The sequence below is a fragment of the Protobothrops mucrosquamatus genome, unplaced genomic scaffold (assembly GCF_001527695.2).
Source record: "Protobothrops mucrosquamatus isolate PMUCROS unplaced genomic scaffold, P.Mucros_1.0 scaffold1329, whole genome shotgun sequence".
Classification (NCBI taxonomy): Eukaryota; Metazoa; Chordata; class Lepidosauria; order Squamata; family Viperidae; genus Protobothrops; species Protobothrops mucrosquamatus.
Window position 1 is genome coordinate 320,832 of NW_015387528.1, and position 20,778 is coordinate 341,609.

The 20,778-nt window shown below is 40.5% G+C and overlaps 2 protein-coding genes across 2 annotated transcripts; one reads left to right on the forward strand and one right to left on the reverse strand.

The window, feature by feature from the left end:
• The first annotated feature begins 871 nt into the window (after positions 1 to 871).
• On the forward strand, positions 872 to 5,617 carry DFFA (DNA fragmentation factor subunit alpha). The gene is made up of 6 exons (XM_015821427.1): positions 872 to 1,026; positions 1,348 to 1,512; positions 1,889 to 2,028; positions 2,274 to 2,463; positions 3,930 to 4,090; positions 4,960 to 5,617. Exons 1-6 carry the CDS (start codon positions 912 to 914, stop codon positions 5,164 to 5,166), a joined length of 978 nt encoding a protein of 325 aa, XP_015676913.1. The 5' UTR covers positions 872 to 911; the 3' UTR covers positions 5,167 to 5,617.
• Positions 5,618 to 9,929: 4,312 nt separating this feature from the next.
• On the reverse strand, positions 9,930 to 20,398 carry CENPS (centromere protein S). The gene is made up of 5 exons (XM_015821436.2): positions 20,327 to 20,398; positions 19,016 to 19,139; positions 18,864 to 18,897; positions 15,335 to 15,401; positions 9,930 to 10,899 (listed from the first exon to the last, which is right to left on the reverse strand). The coding sequence occupies exons 1-5, from the start codon at positions 20,342 to 20,344 to the stop codon at positions 10,747 to 10,749; spliced, it is 396 nt and encodes a 131-aa protein (XP_015676922.1). The 5' UTR covers positions 20,345 to 20,398; the 3' UTR covers positions 9,930 to 10,746.
• Positions 20,399 to 20,778: the final 380 nt, after the last annotated feature.

Genomic DNA, 20,778 nt, shown 5'->3' on the forward strand with positions numbered 1-20,778 from the left:
AGGGATGATAGATAGATAGATAGATAGATAGATAGATAGATAGATAGATAGATAGAAAGAAAGAAAGAAAGAAAGAAAGAAAGAAAGAAAGAAAGAAAGAAAGAAAGAAAGAAAGGCAGGCAGGCAGGCAGGCAGGCAGGCAGGCAGACAGACAGACAGACAGACAGACAGAGGGATGATAGATAGATAGATAGATAGATAGATAGACAGACAGACAGACAGACAGACAGACACAGAGGGATGATAGATAGATAGATAGATAGATAGATAGATAGATAATGATAGGAGATAGATAGTAAATCCTGCAACCGAATTACTACGTACACTGGTGTATTTAGATCTGACTGTCCAGCCTTGGCAACTTTAAGACTTGGGGACTTCAACTCCCAGAATTCCTCAGCCAGCATGCACGCTAGCTGAGGAATTCCGGGAGTTGAAGTCCACCAGTCATAAAAGATCCAAGTTTGAAGACCCCTAAAATTGAGGGTCCATTCCAATTTTTCCCTTCTTAAAGCAACAAGCAACAATATGAAGAGGCGCTCTGCAAGTCTTAAAATATGGAGTGTCTTTAAGAGAGTTACAAGGCCCACTGTGAAATATAAACATTTTGGAGTCGATAAAATCACACTCACAAACTCAGAATGTAGTGACTGACGTTTGACGGGAGCTGGGAAGATGACTAAGGGAGACAAACCCTTTTGTTTTCAACCAATCGGACGTTTGAGCGGGGATGAAAACTACACCTCCCATCATGCCACAGGACCGTGGGAGGGCGCCTCTGAGACTGAACTACACTTCCCAGAGTGCCTCGGCAGGATATGCCAGGCTCTGATTGGTTTCCTGCAGAGAGCCGTCTTGCTGTCTTGTAGAATTCAAAGCCAAGGGGAGCAAAGCGAAAGCCAAGCCAAGCGATGGCAGAAGGCGCTTCGGGGCTACCCCGGTTGAAGCAATGCCTGATCAGGCGGGCAGGCCAACAGGAACAGCATGGGGTGGCCGCCTCCACCCTCCAGGAACTGAAGATTAAAGGTAAGACTTTCTGCTTTGGGGCTAGCAGAGACATTTTGCTCTGCAGGCAGAGCGGAGCGATACAGATGTCCTGATTCCTTGGCCTTAAAGCAGGGGTCTTCAAACTTGGCCCTTTTGGGCATGCTGGCTGAGGAATTCTGGGAGTTGAAGTCCACAAATCATAGTTTGAAGACCCCTGCATGAAAGTATTCACCACTGGAGAGAAATGCTAAAAGCTGAACCCGTGGGGCCTTTTTTTTAAGGGCAGGAAATAAAATGAACCCGGGAAACATTCTCGGCCAATGCAGCAAAATGGTTCTGTCTGGTCCTCTTTTTCCACAGCCTGCAATCTGCTCGCAATTGACTTGGATTCCCAGCCTGTCACTTTGGTCCTGGCGGGAGATGGCACCATAGTAGACGACGACGATTACTTTTTGTGTCTGCCCCAAAACACCAAATTTGGGGTGGTAGCCAAGAATGAGAAATGGACCGCCAGCAGCAACACAGGTAAGGAATTATTATTAAAACCTTTAGAAGCTCAGATCCACCAAGGTGCAAAACAAGGTTTGTCCCGGGACAGAATAACTTTGATCAAGATTCAGAGAATGAATTCAAGGATCTGTTGGCCCTCTGGATGTCTTATTATTGCACTTAGGAGTTTATAGATAGTTTTTTGGGGAGTAGGAAGAGAAAGTTTAAAAGGCATATGTATTTATTAAAAGGCATAAGCAGCTCACGGAAGCTTATGCCTTTTAATAAACCCTGTTAGAGTGAAAGGGTGCCAACAGGCACTTTCTGATGTTGGGTGCCCACGGTGTGAAATTACACTTGGGTACATCTCTTCATTTTTAATGTCTAGTGGACTCACAATTCTGTCCGTTAGGTGAGGGCACAACTTGGCTAGAGGAAGAGATCACAAACACAAACGAAGTGGACGGCGGTGGAGAAAAATGGCAGGTTTTGGCCAGGCAGCTGAAGAACGACTTGTCCACCATTGTGCTGATGTCTGAAGAAGACCTCCAGGTATGAAAAGGTCACTTCTACAATAACTATCTCTTGTTCCAGCCTAACTCTAACCCTTGTCACTTTTGTTTTATATACTGATTGAATAAATAAGATTTATACGACTGCCCAATTTCGGGAATCTTCCATGAATAAAGCTGGCATTCCTTCTTACGGCCACATTTGATAATGGCTTCAAGCTAAGCGGGGGAGTCTTGAGTTTCTCTCACCTTGGCTACCAAGGGCTGGATCCGGTCTTCTTCCAGGCACTCATTGATGTCCCGTGCTCAGATTTGGCTCGAGAACTGTCAGAGAATCCGCTCCAAACCCAAAGGTTACAAAGGACCCTTCAGGAGACCCTGGACAGGCGGGAAGAGGAGCGTCAATCCCGTCAGCTTCTGGAACTTTACCTGCAGGCGGTAAAAAGGGAGGATCAGGCTGCATCCACAGCAGAAGGTAAGAAGGCCATTTGGAGAAGCACTGGAAAGGAAGGAAGGGAGGGAGGGAGGGAAGGAAGGAAGGAAGGAAGGAAGGAAGGAAGGGAAGGAAGGAAGGAAGGAAGGAAGGAAGGAAGGAAGGAAGGAAGGAATCTAGCTATATGAATTAGGAAGGAAGGAAGGGAAGGAGGGAGGAAGAAAGGAAGGAATGAAGACAATGAGAAAACAGGAAGGCAATGAGAGAGGAATGGAATGGAGGAAGAAGGAAAGGAAGGCAATGAGAGAAAAATGGAATGGAAGAAGGAAGGAAGGAAGGAAGGAAGGAAGGAAGGAAGGAAGGAAGGAAGGAAGGAAGGAAGGAAGGAAGGAAGGTAATTAGAAAATAGGAAGGCAATGAGAAGAATGGAATGCAGGAAGAAAGAAAGGAAGGCAATGAGAATAATGGAATGGAGGAAGGAGGGAAGGAAGGCAATGACAGAATAATGGAATGGAATGGAATGGAATGGAATGGAATGGAATGGAATGGAAGGAAGGAAGGAAGGAAGGAAGGAAGGAAGGAAGGAAGGAGCAGACAGGTTAAAACTAATATACCTCTCAGGTCTATACCTCAAGCTGTACAAGTAATCCTCAACTTAAAGCAGTTCATTAAGTGACTATTCAAAATTACAACGGCACTGAAAAAAGTGATTTCTGACCGTTTTTCACACCTACAATGGTTGCAGCATCCCCAGGGTCACGTGATCAAAATCCAGACGCCTGGCAACTGCTTCATATTTATGACGGTTGCAGTGTCCCAGGGTCACGTGATCCCCTTTGGCGACCTTCTGACGAGTCAACGGGGAAGCCCAATTTCACTTCACAACCGTGTCCCTAACTTAAGAACTGCAGCGATCCGCTTAATAGCTGGGGCGAGAAAGGCCATCAAACGGGGCAAGCTCACTTAACTAATGTCTCACTTAGCAACAGAATATTTGGGGCTCAATTATGGTCGTAAGTAGAGGATTGCCTATACACCCTCCTCCTTCAAACAGCAACCGCAGAATTTTCACTGTTATTTACTTGCCCGCACAAGGCTAGATTCCTTGACATTATCTTAATTTATGGAGCCTTTTCAAGCAAGCCATGATGAAAGAAACGGTGGATAAAACTGGTTTCTCCCTGAGCCAAAGACAAAGGAGAATCTAAAGGGAACAAGCCATTCTGTGCAAGTTCCAGCATGTTTCAAATTAGAGTTACACTTGAACAGGGCCAGCATTTATACCTTGCCAACATTATGACCTTGGGAGAGGCTCTAAAAGTGATTAATAATTGCTGGTTTGGCAGCTAAAGCCGGACAGTGAACATTTATAACTCTGAGCCAAAATGCTATGTGTATCCCACTGATTGTAAGATTATTTTTAGTGGACATACTGTGTGCGTGATTTATTTCCTTTCTTGCTTCGAATGCCTCCTTTAAGAGACGTAGACGCTTCTCTTTGTGTCTAGCATCAGAAGCAGAGGAAAAACCCGTGGGAGGAAACGATACTGTGGATGCGGGGAGCAACGGAACAAGTTTAGTCCAAAGGAGTCAGTTGAGCACCCGCGTTGTGACTGTGCTGAAAGAAAAGCCTGCCCCAGAACTCAGCCTGGCCAGTCAAGATTTAGAGGTGGGTCTATTCTATTCTATTCTATTTCTATTTTATTCTATTCTACATTCTATTCTGCATTCTATTCTATTCTATTCTATTCTATTTCTACTCTATTCTATATTTCTATTCTACGTTCTATTCTATTCTACTCTGTATTTCTATTCTACATTCTATTCTATTTTCTATATTCTATTCTATTTTCTATTTTCTATTTTCTATATTCTATTCTATTCTATTCTGTATTTCTATTCCACATTCTACCTTCTACCTTCTATTCTATTTCTATTCTATTCTGCATTCTATTCTATTCTATTTCTATTCTGCATTCTATTCTATTCTACTCTATTCTGCATTCTATTCTATATTCTATTGTATTCTATTTCTATTCTATTCTGCATTCAATTCTATTCTACTCTATTCTGCATTCTATTCTATTCTATCTGCATTCTATTCTATTCTATATTTCTATTCTTCGTTCTATTCTATTCTACTCTGTATTTCTATTTTACATTCTATTCTATTCTATTTTCTATATTCTATTCTATTCTATTCCATTCTATTCTGTATTTCTATTCCACATCCTACATTCTATTCTATTCTATTCTATTCTATTCTATTCTATTCTATTCTATTCTATTCTATTCTGTGTTACATAGTCTGTATAATACAGTAGTCTGAAAAGCGATTTGTGAGAAAGAGAAGCACGTTTGAAGTTCCAGAACTAGATTGATGAACAAGGCAGGAACATCTCTGGCCATGAGTTAGGGTGACAGCAACCTAAAATAGGGAAGGTTTACCAATCAGATCATGATGTAGGGCTGATTTTTCCCTCCCGACATTTGAGTCAGAAAAAAGAGCATTGCTAAATCTCTTGTTCTCTGTTACAGCTGGTTTGCAACGAAGATTCAGAAATTCTTTCTCGGGCCCTGAGCTGGGACAAACACAAGACCGAAGCCTTAAAGGAGGCATGTGCCCAGGAGTTCTCAAGACGACGGCAGCAATTTCACTCTCTAAATTCACTGAGGACCATCTCCAAAGGCAAGAAAAAACTGTCAGAAGCTGGGAAGCGGTCCAGTTCTAAACGTAGGAAGTAAAAAGCCCTGGAAGTCGGACTTTTTGATGCAATTAATCACCCTTTTGGTTTTCCCGAATGGTAACGCCGTCTTTTTTCAAACCACCCAACAACATATAAAAGCAAAAGACGTTTGGTGACTCTGTAGTATCTCACTTCACCAAACTACTTATTTACGGGAAGCGCTAGTCCAAGACAAAAGTATTTGAAGACTTATGGTGTAGATTGGAATACAAAGACAAAAATGCTGTTTTGAATAAGGCCTTTTCCTTGACGCTTAGAGGTAATACTACGAAGCTTGCCAAGATGCAGAATTTTACCAAAGGACCTCTCCTGCTTTTAAATAATTTTGTTAATTTTACAGGGATTTTATATATATGTGTATATAAAGTATCTGAAGCATGTGGTTTTGAATATGAATAGCTGATAATGGATGCAGGACCGTGGGACAGACTCTACTATGTTAGTGATTATATGTTTGTTTTTAAAAAAAAATTACATTTGTATTTAAGAAGGAAAGGCTTTGTGTTATTGGCTATTATTTTGACTGATGACTGAGCTATTAAACTTCAGTATTACATAGGCTTATCTTGGGATACATATTCAAGTGGGACAGCCCTCTACAATCATCTGTGTAAGTAGCAGTAATCTGTAAAATAAAACTGGAAAACAGTCGTGTTTCTACACACACATACTCACACAATACAATGAACCAAGGTTCAGTCCAAACATACTTGTCTCTACCTGAACCAGGGGTATTCCGAGCCACTAAATTAGGAATACATCAAAAACCACACGTGATATTCACTCTCAATTGAAGGAAGCACAAAGGTTTAGGTACATGTAGTAATATTTTATTTCGGCATGGAACAACTCGGCACTGACAAACAAACAAACAGGAAAGACAAGCTGGCATACAGCATTCTTGGCTTGCCCAAAAGCATCTTTGTGGAACTCTTAAAGGCATCTTACAATAGTTGCATTTGTGTTGTTTCTCTTCCATTCAGAGGATGACAGTTTAAATAATGCTGTACATATTAAAGGGCGCAGAAAACCCTCAATATGACAATGGACATGCTGGGGATTTTTTTTCCCCTAGAGTTTTCTCACAACAGCATTTCAGAGGCTGTAACGCTGAATCGGAATAAATGCCCCAAATGTGGCTTCTGCTTCTGTTCCCTTGCCAACTCCTCTAAGTGGCGCGCAACAATTCTGTCAGTGCAAACGTGGAAACTGCGCTTTTAGCGACACTTACAAAAAATGCAGTCAGCAAGGGTTTGAAAGTGGCCCTCTCTCCATTCTAGCAAGCCTTCGTATATTTATTACGTTTAGAACTTGGCTCCTGGCGTTTTCAATACGTTTGCTAAAATACAGTCAAAATTGTGAATACAGGGTAGCTTTGCAGAAGCCCCACAAAAACAGCCTAAGCATAAAATCTAGGCTTTCTTCTCTTTTCTGTATTTTTTTTTTTTAGGAAAACACATTCTCAACTTTTGGGATAAGAATGTGCCTGAAATTTGATGGTCTAAGCCTGCATTAATCCCCGGGAGCTGAGATGACCACAATAAAATTGTCTTTGAGCCACTGAAGCAGAAGAAAAAAAAAGGGTGCCAGCTTGCTCAGAGTTCTGAATTCTTTTTTTTTATACATCCTTCCTCAACTTTATAGTATGTGGTTATCCTATTATTTCTGCCTATACTGTCTATCTGAACTGCTGGTACCACTTACAAGTAAAATTACGTATTTCACAGAAGAAGGAATACTTTTGATTTTTCCCTTTGGGAAACAGCTTGGATAGGATTTTTACAAATACGAGATCCATACTTTTTTTTTTTCTTGTTAAATTAAGCAGAAGCCTGAGGATGGTTACGAGCATGTTTTGCTGATGGGTGTTGTCAAACGGAAGAGCAACGGTTCTCTTCATACAGTATATATTCTATGTAGGACCAAAGTACATTTAAAACACGAGCAAGGTTTGTGTTTTGCCACACGAGAGACGGGGGGGGGGGGGACACCATTAAAGGCTGGCATGAGCATCTGCGCGGGAATCAGGAGATCCCACCATTATACAAACAAAACTTTCTGTATGCACGCTTCTAATACCAAGAGAAAGGAAAGTGAAACTGAATTACAGAAGAGAATTTACTCCTCAAAGTCACCAGTCCATTCTGAGTCCATCCAATGTGTTAGCAAGAGGAGAAGGTTTTCCAGAAAAAGTTTTTACAGGGTGGTTTTTCCCGGGTTGCGGGCTGAGGAACAGGTGCTCTCTCTTCCCACGGTCTGGCTACAATCTTCTCCTGCCTTGACAGATGGGACACATTCCGGTGTGATGCCCGTTCGGTCAGCCCCGAAAGAAGAACAAGTAATTCCTTCTTTTGTAGGTCTGCCGGCGCCTGAAGATACTTTGTAAATGAAACAAAAGCGAATTAAGCATTTATTGTGGAAAGAAGTGAGGTAAACCGAGGCTTTAAAAGGGCCGGGAGATTTAAGCTGCCTTGCCTTGAGACCTGGCAAGTCCATCCCGTTACGTCTCCTGCACAGACCCTTCCTTATTCCTGAAGATCGTTTCAACCGGACATGGAAAGGCTCGGATACGTCCTTTAAGAGCGAAGGATGTTTCAAATGTTGTAATGTCTGAACCTGCGAGCAAAAGACTTGCTCTCCTTATCATTAATCCGAACCAAGTGCTATTAAAAATGTGATGAAATGTAAACCCTGGGATTTTGATGCTTAGGGCATTTCTCTTCCCAAGTTCTCAAGAAGGGGAACCTGTCCCTGTGATGGTGTCAAAGGGTCTCCGTGTCCCTGAATGACTATGCCTTGATTTAAAAGCATCTACGCAGAAAGCTAAGGTGCTAAGGGAAAAAGCTTCTGCCAACTCTAAATTTCTCTTCAGGTTTTGAGATCCGGTGGTCTCGTATTCTGAAGTAGAAAATAAGCAAGCAGGATTTGCCTTTTGCTCTTTTCTTCAAATGTAAATTTCACTCTAGTCCCTTTCATTTGAACAAACCGCTCTCCTTAAAGCAACTGCTGTCAGCTATTAATCTATCGGGCTGCCGTTCTTCCAAGACTTGGGAAGAAAAACAGATTGGTAATTGGTAGTTTTTACGGAGTGATCCTTGAATCTGTTTCGGAGGAGAGCAGCGTAAATCAAACATCCTGAGCTGAAAACTTTTAAAACAAAGCTTTTTAAAATGATCTTTATGACAACCCAGAAGCAATTATTTTGCTGAAGGCGAAGATGCAGTGGGTCTTTTTAATGAGAAATATAAAAGGGAAATTCACCAGCACCTCAGAGCTCTTCAGCTTTGTTTACGACCAGCTATTTCCTGGTTCTTTATTATTTTCTCCCAATTTTTGCTTTGAAAGGGTATCACCTTAACATTAGTTATTCCACACACACACCCCAAAAAAACCCAAGGGTTTTCATTAAAATGTTTCCAAAACAAAGTGTAAACCGAAAATCCCATAGGCATATTTAGGATACAAGAAAAAAACAAATCAATTAGCCAATAAGGTATCCCACAAATTGACCCAGTGGACTTCAATTCAAGCTTATTTTAAAATACTCCGGACTGCAACCCAATGCTAACTCTATAGCCGATGAATATTCTGGCTATATTTTATCAGCAAAAGAACAGGATCTCTTCTGCCCTCTGCTTACCTTGCCCTGTCGCCTCAATGGCCCTTCTGGAACAGGTAGGGCAACCATACTGGCACCCCCCATGGACCTGGGAAACAGGATCAGCCCCAGAAGGAACAGACAGAGCGGGGAGAACGCTTGCCCCGCCATCTAGCTCAGATGTATGTCTGAACGTCACCTGCCTTGCGAGTTATATTTTGTGCTTTTTTAGACCTGGGGAGGGAGATTCTCTATTTTCCAATCTGCTAGGTTTTATGAGAGGAGCCGTTCGCCACCCCCTCATCCGACCGTCCTTTCTTTCCAAACTCAAGCAATGACGCATGAGCCGGGGCCGCAATTAAGTCTCCAAATGGTGCATTTTGTACAGCTTTAACCCTTAATTAGTGCCTCTGGGTGTCAATCCCATTAAAGTACATTCGCCATCCATTTAAGCTGTATGTGCATTTTTATTTGCTAAAAAAAAAACACCCCTCTCCATCCGACTCAACCTCATTTCCTCACCATTATTCCCACGATGATTAGGACGCTTTTGAGTACAAAATAGTGTGATTTAGCAAAGTAATGATTCACCGAGCAGAGGGGAGCAAGAAAGCCAACTCAAGAGAACCGCAAGTCTTGCGATGGGTTTCATAATGAGAAGCAAAAGTAAGTTGACTGTTAATAATGAAAAGAGTCCGGATTAAAACAAAACAGCAAAAATAGAAATAAAAATCCCAAAGGGCAAAATGTTTGTCAAAATCATGTAGTGCAGATGAAACATATTCAAAATTAAAATGAACCCCGGGGGACAAGATTCAAAATAAAGGCAAAATTTGACTACTAGTTCCCTGCAATAGAGTGGGAATAACGAAGTTATTGGGTAGAAGCAAATGGGAGACAGTCTGTAAGTGGGGAAGATGTTACAGGTTGCTAAAATATTAGAAGGCACACACACACAAAAATCAATAGACTTTGTTTTTCATAGTACTGGATTGCTGTATCACCCAATAAAATTGGTTGTCAGGAGATTCTGTAAACAACAAACTAGAGTTATTCCATGTACAATGTAGAATTGATTGATGGCATTCACTGTCATAAGAGGCAGTGAAGGATACTTAGATGCCTAGAGTTATGAGAGGATAAGACAAATTCATTGATGGAAATATTTATTAACTTTGTTCCATTGTTATTAATATGCTTTATTAACTGCAAAATAGAACTGTCCAGTTCAAAAAGAAAATGCCACCCAGTGATGGGTGGGGGTTACATGTATCACTTTGAACTATAAATGTGGTTTGACCAATTTTGTGAAAACTTGAAAACCTGTTCTTCAGCGCAAAGAGAGCCAACTGTCTTATTCAACAGAACCCAGTTTAAGAACTGTGGCTTAGTAGGATATGAAAAATGAAGTATTAGTGCTGAGGAACAAAATAACTGAGCTTTTTGGCTCAACTGAATATTTAGGATGATCCAGGACAATTCAAATGTGGAAATATGCCTAAGTTGTTTTTGAGAAGGGGCAGGAACTATTCCTGTGTGAACTCAGGAAAGTTCTCAAGATATATATATATATATTCCTTATTCTCCTCCGGTGCCTGTAGCTTTATTGGTGGTGGATGCTATGACTTGTCCAATTTCCAGCCACTAACTTTTCTTCCTAAGAAAATTAAGACAGTGTAAAGCCCTGAAGATTTTGTGTTTGTCCAGTAAGAACTAAAAGCCCCTTTTGTTGTTTATAAGGAAGTACAATCATCATCCTTCTGGTGGGCCCCTCTCATCTTAAATAACTCACTCCAGGCAATCATCCAAGTTCCCCATTCAGGTATATTTTTCTTTTCCCAATGTTTATTTTCCAAATACATTGTGCTTATTTAAATATTAAAAAAAAATAGAATTGTAATCTAGGCAAGGCGGCACTGAGGATCTGGGTTCCACAATGAACGTGAGAAATCCCCATCTGGAAACCAGCAAGGGTGAGTTTTATGCCATGTTGGAATCTTCATTCTCGATTGCCACAGGTTCTTCGTTCGAATCTCTTCCTCCTTTCTTAGCAGCGGATTTTTTTTTCTTTTTCTCTTTTTGTTCCAGGTTATTCAAGGAAAGCTCGTCACTCTTCTGAGTAATATACCTCAACTAGAAATACAGAGAATGTCATCAGTCACCTACAGTGGCAGAGGTTCACCAGGCAGTCAGTGGAACACACAGGCAATGCACAAACACATCCAATGTGTAACTAAACATGAAGATCTGCAGGCAGGCTGACATCCAGTGGTTCTTCAGGCCTGGACAATACAAAGTCTGATAAAACAGCAACTAACTGCTCATGGTTAATAGATGGCAAGCTGTGATTCAAGATAAAAAACCTACTGGATATGTCAATTATTAAATCTCTGGCTACAAAATACGTGCCTCGAAAAGCCAATGCTATTTAATCGTTTCTCCCACCCAATCCAAGCAGAGTTATAACAGCTAATACATATCAAATACAAAAAAAAGAGAAAAAGGAATGTTTTCCTTGATTCGTTTTTATCTTCCAGTGCATCTACTAGTTCAGAGGTCCCCAACCTTTTGGGCACCAGGGACCAGTTCCGTGGAGAGGTTTTTCTGCGGACCAGAGGGTGCGTGTTTTTGTGTGCTGCCTGCATCACGCGGATGGGGCTTTGCTTGTTTGTGCGGACCCGTTGCTGGCATGCCGCAGCCCGGTACTTGTCCACGGACCGGGGGTTGGGGACCCCTATACTAGTTGTTTTTAGTCAGACTTTTCATTTGTTTTACAATGTTCATCCAAGGTTGAAAGGACGGTAGATCAGTCTGCACAGAAATGTACTGTATAACTCTTTTCGCATCTTTAATTGCTTTAATTTGTTGCAAGGTAATTTTAAATGGTTATTAGATAGTGGTAAGGAGACCTGTTCCTAATATGAAGACCCCCAGCAATTAAAAAGGGCTAGCTAGCAGATGACATGTCAGGCTTTGGGGCAATGTGTAACATCATGAAACTACAACTCTTGAATATTCTCCATCGTCAGCCATGCTGGCTAAAAGAAAAGATGAGATTTCAACAAATGCTTGAACTTCTGGCCTGGGTTGGTTTAAGGCATTTTCCTAATTGTAAATATGCTTATGTCCTCTTCAGACATGTTGGCTAACTGCTGCTCAATTCATTTTTGACAAGAGAAAAACAGACCTACCGAGATTAGCAAATTACATACCTACTAAGTGTGAGCCAGGAGTGTTTATAGGAATTTGGTTCAATTTATGACTCCCATGTATAGCCCGATCCATACACTTCAAAGCAAAATAAATCTCATTTTGTTTTTGCCATTTTTACTGATAAATCTGTTGTTAGGATGACTACATCTTGTTTCAATTTTCTTCTGTGTAAAAATACAGCTTATTGGAGCCATTTGGCTCATGACAACTCATACGTTATTATTTTTTTCTCCTTTTACATTACTCCAGTTTTATAGCATCTATAGCTTCTCTTCCATTTTCAATTTATTTGCTGTACAAATGAATGATGGGGTAAGTGAGTTCTATCAGGATATAATGTGGCACTATATTCTCAACAAAATTTAGCTTTAAATACAACAGTCCAATCAAAGGGTGCTGACTGAAATAGCAATTCTATATAAAGAATGGTATACTAATTTGCTCTCCAGCTTTACTAAGAATTACTTTCAAATTAATTTGCAAATAGGTTGCTGTCTTATGATGATGGAGGAGGAGGAGGAGGAGGAAGGCTCAAATGTTACTTGATCCTCCAGATTCCAGTACAGGTAGTCCTTGCCTTACAATCATTTAGCAACAATTTGAAGTTACAACGGCACTGAAAATTGACATATCACCATTTTTCACACTTACAACCGTTGCAGCATCCCCACAGTCACGTGATCAGAATTTGGATGCTTGGCAACTGGCATGCACTTATGACAGTTCCAGTGTCCCAGGATCATGTGATCCCCTTTTGCAACCTTCTGACAAGCAATGTCAATGGGGAAGCCAGAATCACTTAACCGTGTTATTAATTTAACGACGACAATAATTAACTGAACAACGGTGGCAAGAAAAGTGGTAACATGGGGCGATATTCATTTAAATCCGCCTTGGTTAGTAGTAACAGAAATTTTGGCCTCCGTTGTGGTCGTAAGTCGAGGACTACCTGTAGAGGCTCTAAACATTTTTCTTCTGATAATTCTTACTGGCCCAAATTCTTTGTCAAGAAAGAAATTCAGGAACCATAAACAAGTGGCTTCGGCACAATTGTAATCTTGGAGCATGGAGTAGCTATTTTGCTCTTCCGTTCTACGTTCAATTAAATTGTTCTGCAGCTGTTGGCTCAAGGACACAGTGCTCAGCTGAACACTTCAGCCCCACCCCTCCTGCCTTTCCAAAATAGCTCAATATTGCATGGTGAGGAGGAGGAGGAGAAGCCTGCCCTGCTGGGGTTTAAAATTAGCAGAAACACTGGCTCTGTTCATTTGAAGCTGAAGATCTACTTTAAATAAGAGAGTATCTCTTATAGGCTGCCCTATAAGCTTCTGCATATCTCAGAAGCTTATAGGGCAGCCTATAGAAGAGACTGGACAGCCATTTGTCTGAAATGGTACAGGGTTTCCTGCCTGAGCAGGGGGTTGGACTAGATGACCTCCAAGGTCCCTTCCAACTACTACTACTACTACTACTACTACTACTACTACTACTTCTTCTTCTTCTTCTTCTTCTTCTTCTTCTTCTTCTTCTTCTTCTTCTTCTTCTTCTTCTTCTTCTTCTTTTCTTCTTCTTCTTCTTCTTCTTCTTCTTCTTCTCCTCATTATTATTATTATTATTATTATTAAAGAAAAAAATTATTAGCCCCAAATGTGAGATATAAGACTTAGAAATTGGGATTATTTAAAATATGGAAATGATAAAAGATTAAACGTTAAACTTAAATATCAATGAGAAATTAAAAGTTAAGAAAAACTTACTAGGTTATTGTGTAAAAGGTGGAATGTCAAATTAATTAAGATATGTATAGACTGAAGATTATTGATGAATATTAGAAAGGTACTTTTTGTTTGATCGATAGAATAAGAATTGTATGGGTTCGAATATGACAGTAGATATTATGGGGGAAAGAGAGGGAATTAGTTGTTGTAATACTTTGAGATTTGTACTGATGATATTCAAATGTAATGGAATTACTGTGCTCAGCCGCCACGCTACTTTTCAAATATGTAAATGTAATATTGTAAAATTAATAAAAAACTTGAGGGGGAAAAAAGGAAACGAGGAGAGTGAGAAGCAAGGCATCCATCTCTGGCAGGTACTGAAATGCTAACTTTTCAGCCATCCTGGTTGACCTGAAACTCACAATTCTTCAGATAAATCCAAATCAGAGGGAAATTCCAGGATGAAATGGCTGAAGCAGAATTGACCCCTGAAGTGTAATTACCTGCCTTATGAGTCAACTGAGAGGCCTTCTATATTTATAAATGGCTATTACGAAAAAGGGAACATTGTGCTTTTCAGCCAGAATTAACATGACAGGATCTGAGCTCAAAGCAGAACGTCAGAAAGTAAGCCACTTATATTCCATGGCTGTTTCTGAAGCCCAAGATGGCAATGAGTAAGACAAGAAAAGAGAGGCGTTTCTTCTTAAAGCTACAGCAGCATAAAAGGAACGTAATTAAGACACATTTCCGAACTACGGTTTGAGGTGTTTGGTGCACTAGAGAAAAATACATGGTGTTATGATAGTTCTTTAAGCCTGTAATACAATAAGTTGTTGTATGTGTAATCCTGTGAAGTGCCACCAGCTTTTCCAATATGGTGGCTTTCAGCCAGATTTCCGACTGTTCTAATATTAAACCACAGCCCCAATTATTCAGAGACCATCACACTCTTGTTCTTCAAAACTTTGTTAGCAACTTCCACAATTTGGGAGGCGAAGAAACAGTTCAATCAATTAAATCCAACATGACAAGAAATTTCTGTATAGATATGTCCCCTAGGACAGTGGCATCTATGCATGCATGTGTATGAAAGAGGCAAAATGACAACTGCAGCACTGCAATTGTCACAAAGAGCTGGAACTTTAATTACAATGCTGCAACCACCATCGGCCCTTCTCTGGAGATGCCCCTGTCTAAAGATACTGGGGAACAAATTGTATTTATGACACTTATCTGTACTGACCTATAGGTACTTCTACTCTGCAGATGGTCCTCAACTTACAACAGTTCATTTAGCAATTTTTCAAAGTTGCAACAGCAACTGAAAGGGATCATTTTTTAACACTTTTGTCTGTTGCATGATCAAAATTCAGATGCTTGGCAAATGACTCGTATTTATGACAGTTGTAGTGACCCGGGATCAAATGATCACCTTTTGTGACTTTCCCACAAGCAAAAGTCAATGGGGAATCCAGATTCACTTAACAACCGGGTTGCTAACTTAAAAACTGCAGTGATTCGCTTAACAACTATGGCAAGAAAGGTTGTAAAGTGGGGCTAGAAGAAAGGTAACAGTAAACAAGGCTTCCCAAGTCAAACAACAGACCCAGAGGGGAAGGGTCCAATCTCACCAATGAGTTGCTCCTCCGAGCCAAAAGTTTCACATCTTCAACATTAATGGTGCTCCGTTTTCCATGCCTATGAGAAGGAAGAAGTGATCAGATTACAAGAAGGTTGCAGTAAAATTATCGAACGAACGAATCTTAAAACCTTATCAGAAAAGCTGCTTAAGTGTAAATGGTTCAAACTTTCTCTGCAGCTGCTGGATACATGAACAAAATGAAGCTTTTTTTTATGCAGCGGCAAGTAGATTATGTTGAAATGCTTTGGGGATTTTGCTTTGGCAAGAGGACCCCTGATTTTGCCAGCCCTTCTAGAGACTTCTTTTCAAGACTAAATTGACCATTTATCTATCAAACTTGGGAATCTATATAAATAAAAATGTAAATGTTCGTTTGTTCACAATCTTAAATCTCCAAAAGTTCTTCACCGATTGCTTTGAAATTTTGACACAACGTTGCATTCGAATACGCACAGGTTTTTATATACCTATATCAGTGATGGCAAACCTTTTAGAGACTGAGTGCCCAAACTGCAACCCAAAACCCATTTATGCATCGTCGAGTGCCGGGTGGGCGTGCCCATTGGGTGGGTGTGGCTCATTGGGTGGGCGTGGCTGCAGTGGTAACGGCAGATGGGTAGGACTAAAAAGTTCAATCAATCAATTCCAACTTTGCAAGACCTTCTTTTTTTTCCAGTGAGAAGTTGAAATTGACTGATTGGACCTTTTTTGCACATGGCAGCGGAGGCCTAAAGCAAAAAAGTTTTATAAACCCAGCTGAAGGCCTAGGACTGGGGCAATGGCGCACGTGCCCACAGAGAGGGCTCTGAGTGCCGCCTCTGGCACCCATGCCATAGGTTCGCCACCACTGACCTATATTATATAGATGTCACACCTGTGACAGGTAAAAACATGCTTTTTTTGAAAAACACGCCATCTGTTGAATGTAAAAGCAACACACGCTACGATTCAAAGGTGAAGATGTCCTCATTCCTCACATTCCTATGATTCCAATGGATATGCCATTTCAATTTAAGAGATTGCAATTCCCAATTCGATTGGCGTTTGCAATCACCATCAACAAAGCTCAGGGCCAATCTTTAGAATTGTGCAGTTTAGATCTAGACACGGATTGCTTCTCACATGGAAATTATATGTTGCGTGTTCTAGAGTCGGCAAACCAGACAATCTCTATATCTGCACAGACAATGGAACAACAAAAAATATTGTATGCCCACAAGCATTGTGAAATTAAACATATTACAAACATGTGCTTTCTCTTTTCTTTCTTTTCCATTTAACCAGACTGAGCCACAGCAATGTGTGGCCGGGTACAGCTAGTGATAAATAAATAGCAGGGACATTTTGTTCCTTCCATTTTGATGTTCATGTAAAAGGAAATGTTCCCCCCGTAGCAACTGATACACTGTAGAGAAAGTTATTAAATTACTTTTCTCTATTACAGCAATTTTCATTGATAATAGGAAAGTGATTGTATTACTTTGTAATTCTGTAATTGTATTCTCTATACCAGCAACATTGTTGGAACCAAGGGAAGGGCAGCCTTGAAATATTTCCTGTGTAATAGTACAATGTTTCATCTGCTTGTCTCATGGTTCCTGAGACTCTAAAATACAATTATGATAAATGGAAGTGAGGGGGTAGAGAACGAGAGCATTATCTAAGCAAACTTTGGGGGGGGGGGGAAATCCCAAAAGCTAGCCGAAGATACCACTGGATATTAAAAACCAGGTTCTTTGTGCGTCATTCAAGCCCTGCTTAATTTATATATTAGCACACTTGCCCATTATATAAAGACATTTAGAACTGTAATTTGCCAAATGAAAATTGACTTCCATTAACCCAGAAAAATGGACACAAAAGCAAAATGTAAGTGGAATGAGATAACAAAAAAAAGATGAAATTATGACTAGCTAAAAACAGACACTGCAAGTAGAGGTCTGATCTTGTGGCAGTCTTGTGCTTTTAGACAAAAAATACCCCCCACAGATATACAATTTTTCTACCAGTAGCAAATAGAAGAGAGCAACAGAAGAGGCTAGGCAAATACAAGAGCCTAGGACTTGAGGAGGGCAGGTTTCAACCTGGCAAAAAGATTTTAAAAGATTATAACACCTATGAATCCAAGCATCATCCAGTTACCTCACCTGAAGCCTATGGAATATTTTGCTGCTAAAATCTGTATATTTCTAACACAATACAAAAGCATGTTCTCCGTCAGTTCATTAACTACCCGTAGCACCCTTCTTAGTCCACTCTTTTACAAGAGCTTGGCGCCAGTTACACAAGTAATTTAACAGTTATTAAATAAAATATGAATTAATGCAGGGAAACAGAGTGCCAGAATTAATTTTAGACCATCCTTGCTAAAAGCCAGATGGCTGAAAGAGGCTAAGAGTGTACAATAAATATGTTGATATGACACTCAACACCAATGTACTTAAAGCCACTAGCAACCGAGTTATCGAGGTCTTGTGTGAGCCCACTGATTGGTTCCACATCACACTAAGCCACAATGTGATTTGGTTGCTGTCCCCTTGGTGTTCTATTTGTTAGCTGCAACCTGTTTAACAAACCAAGGTTTAATATGATGTCAGAACAGAGTCACCACTTCTGCATGAGTTCCTGAGAGGAGCATAGTTGCTAACACAAAGAAGGCAAAACTCTAAGCAAGAGATGGCAAGTCACTGCCTCTGGCAATGTGCGTGTGTTAAAACAAAGTCAAAAAGCTTCATCAAATAGTACCACAAAAATACATTATCACCAGCTCTAATTTGACGGACAGGAGCTCCATTGCACATGAGGACACCTAACACATGGGTGTCAAACTCACCACGTTATGTGATGTGTTATGACATATCACAACTTTGTTTGCATTGCTGGAGCTGGGGTGGGCATAGCCCCCACATGATGCAACTGGCCCACAGGCCAGCAGTTTGACATCCCTGACCTAACATAAGACATTTTTCTCCAAACAGCTGAAAACAAGCCATCCCACTTACAACTGCTCAACAGAATGTATCTTTAAAGGAGACCTGCCAACTATCTGCAGGGCTTAGACATACATCTGCAGGAAATATTTTCGACAAACTATGGTTTATTCCTAAACCATTCGTAGGAAACAAAACTCAAACAAAAGTTTTATTTTCCTGATAGCAATTTTCTGTACAATAAATTGGCTTTCAAAGCAATTATGAAAAATGAAGTATGTATGCATGCAGATCAACAATATATACAAAATTTGGCAACTATCAAATATCAACAATATATCAGAAAAAGAGACTGAAAAATAAAAAAACTGTATCAGATTGAAAAAATGCTATCCATTCTGAAGACCAAATATTAGAATTTTTGGCTACAACACCTACATCAAGTCCATGCTGTATATTTTTTAAAAATAGTTTTAAGTAGCTTCCAGGAAAACAGAAAACAAAACAAAAATATGTTTCTAGTTGTCTTATCAGATTACAGATACACGTTGATTATTGTTAAGTATTACCCCTTTCTACAGTACTTACTTGGCAAACATTTCAAGGTCCTTTGCAAACATTTCTGAAAAGGAAAAATAAAAAGTATCTTAATATGTTTTCATATTAAGCAGAGCTATCTCTAAGTTTATTTGCAGTTCCTTTTTAAAGAAATATAATATTGAAAAGATAAGGAAAAGTACCGCATTGCCTAAAGGTGATCTCAGAAATAGCTGCAATGGTCTGTTTGCTAATCTTTATGTTTTTATCTTCAGCAACTTCTTCGCACAAGCAGGCAACAGTGTAATGAAAAGCTGCTTTCAACCTCTAGGAAAAACAGAGTTAAGAAGGAAAAGTTACAAAATTATTTTATACACTAATGTGGGTATATATTATACCAGGTCTTCAAACTAAATAAACAAACAGAATAAATAATAAATAAATGAAGTAGGATTATCAAGTCAAGGTTTTGGGACTAAGAAATTTATGAACCGGGGGACTCAAAGTGATCAGGAATTTGGGATTTCTTATCTCCTTCAACATATTATAATGTCATCCATCTCTGAAAGCAAAAGGAAGAAAATATTTTGTCTGTTTTCTAAATTTTAGCCAGCTTTGCATTTTTTTTAAAAAAATCAGTTTTTACAAGTTTAATTGCCTTGTGCAAGACACTTGAAAAACACACATCTATGTAAACGTGTATATATTTACACACACACATATTGACCATTTATTAGATTACCGTAATATTCAATATTCAATATTCAATATTTATGTATCGAATTTCTATTTTGCCTGACACTTGCATGGCTCTGGAATGGTTTACAAGTAAAACAGTAATTTTGTTATCATTTTCTTCTCAATCTTTCTTTACTCATTTGAGGCCCAGTCTATGAACATGCTTAAAATACAGCAGCATTTTCAATTAACAGAATAAAACAGGGAGCCAGGCCAATAAACCTGACTCTGTGTGTGTGTGTGTGTGTTTGTATACAATATAGTGTATGCATCTGTGTACATTTATCTATGTATATATTAAGGGAAGGGGAAGAAAATGTCAGTCCAACAACCCTCATTCCCGATATTCCGTCCTAAAAGCACTCTGTCCATGCTCAGAGGAGATAATGGCAGCAGCAGGATTGTCTCCCTCCTCCCCCGGAAACTCCCCAAAGGCAGACCCTTTGCACGTGCTCAGAGACCCCTTCCACCCCCCCCTCCCCGGAATGTTTCAACAGCCCCAAGAAAAGGCGCTCTGCACGTACTCAGAGGCACTTTGTCTCGGGGTGGTGGTGGGGATGACGGCGGCAAGTGAGGTTCGTTCCCCCTCAGGTCCGCCACCGACCAAACTCCCTCACGGCCGCGGCGCGTCAGCAATAAAAAGCCGAGTTAGCGAGCAGAGACGGAGAGAGTAAAGGCCGCGGCAAAGGAATCCAATTTTTAAGCCGTCCCTGCCCTCTGCACATGCTCAGAGGCGCCCTTTCCCGGGCGCGGGAAGGGAGGAGAAAGGGTGGTACCTGATCCTCAATGTCCATGGCGGCCAAAATGGCGGGCACGTTTCCCGCCTTTTTTTCGCCTCAGGCGGCGCCGTTGAGGGGCGGGGCGAGGGGCGGAGCCGCCGGGCGCATTCTCCTCCCCAAGAAGGGCCGGCCACGCCTCCCACCCACCCGGTGCTTTCAAGTGTGGGACTCTAAGCCCCATGAGGAGAGAGGATGATGGGGCTAATGGTCCCGCTGTGGAGAGCAGCGGGGCGGGGTTGGGGTAGAGCGAGGGGACGGGAAAGGGTCTGAGCCGGCTTGAAAACGACGTGAAATGGAAATACAATGAAAATAAAAGTGTAATAACAGGCAATAGAATGACAGATTGGGAAGGGATCCTAGAGGTCCTCTAGTCCAACCCCCTACTTCTGAATTCAGACGTGCGTAAAATAAAACTAATTAAATTTGCCTTTGCTTATTATTTTTAAAAA

What these genes read in the sequence shown, in the direction of transcription:
- CENPS (XM_015821436.2), bottom strand. An exon ending in GATCACCTTTAGGCAATGCG is followed by an intron (nt 18,898 to 19,015) that starts GTACTTTTCCTT and finishes TTTCCTTTTCAG; the next exon opens with AAATGTTTGCAAAGGACCTT. An exon ending in GACCTTGAAATGTTTGCCAA is followed by an intron (nt 15,402 to 18,863) that starts GTAAGTACTGTA and finishes TCCTTCTCATAG; the next exon opens with GCATGGAAAACGGAGCACCA.
- DFFA (XM_015821427.1), top strand. Translation starts at nt 912, where the DNA reads ATGGCAGAAGGCGCTTCGGGGCTACCCCGGTTGAAGCAATGCCTGATC. An exon ending in CCAGGAACTGAAGATTAAAG is followed by an intron (nt 1,027 to 1,347) that starts GTAAGACTTTCT and finishes CTTTTTCCACAG; the next exon opens with CCTGCAATCTGCTCGCAATT. An exon ending in GGCTGCATCCACAGCAGAAG is followed by an intron (nt 2,464 to 3,929) that starts GTAAGAAGGCCA and finishes CTTTGTGTCTAG; the next exon opens with CATCAGAAGCAGAGGAAAAA.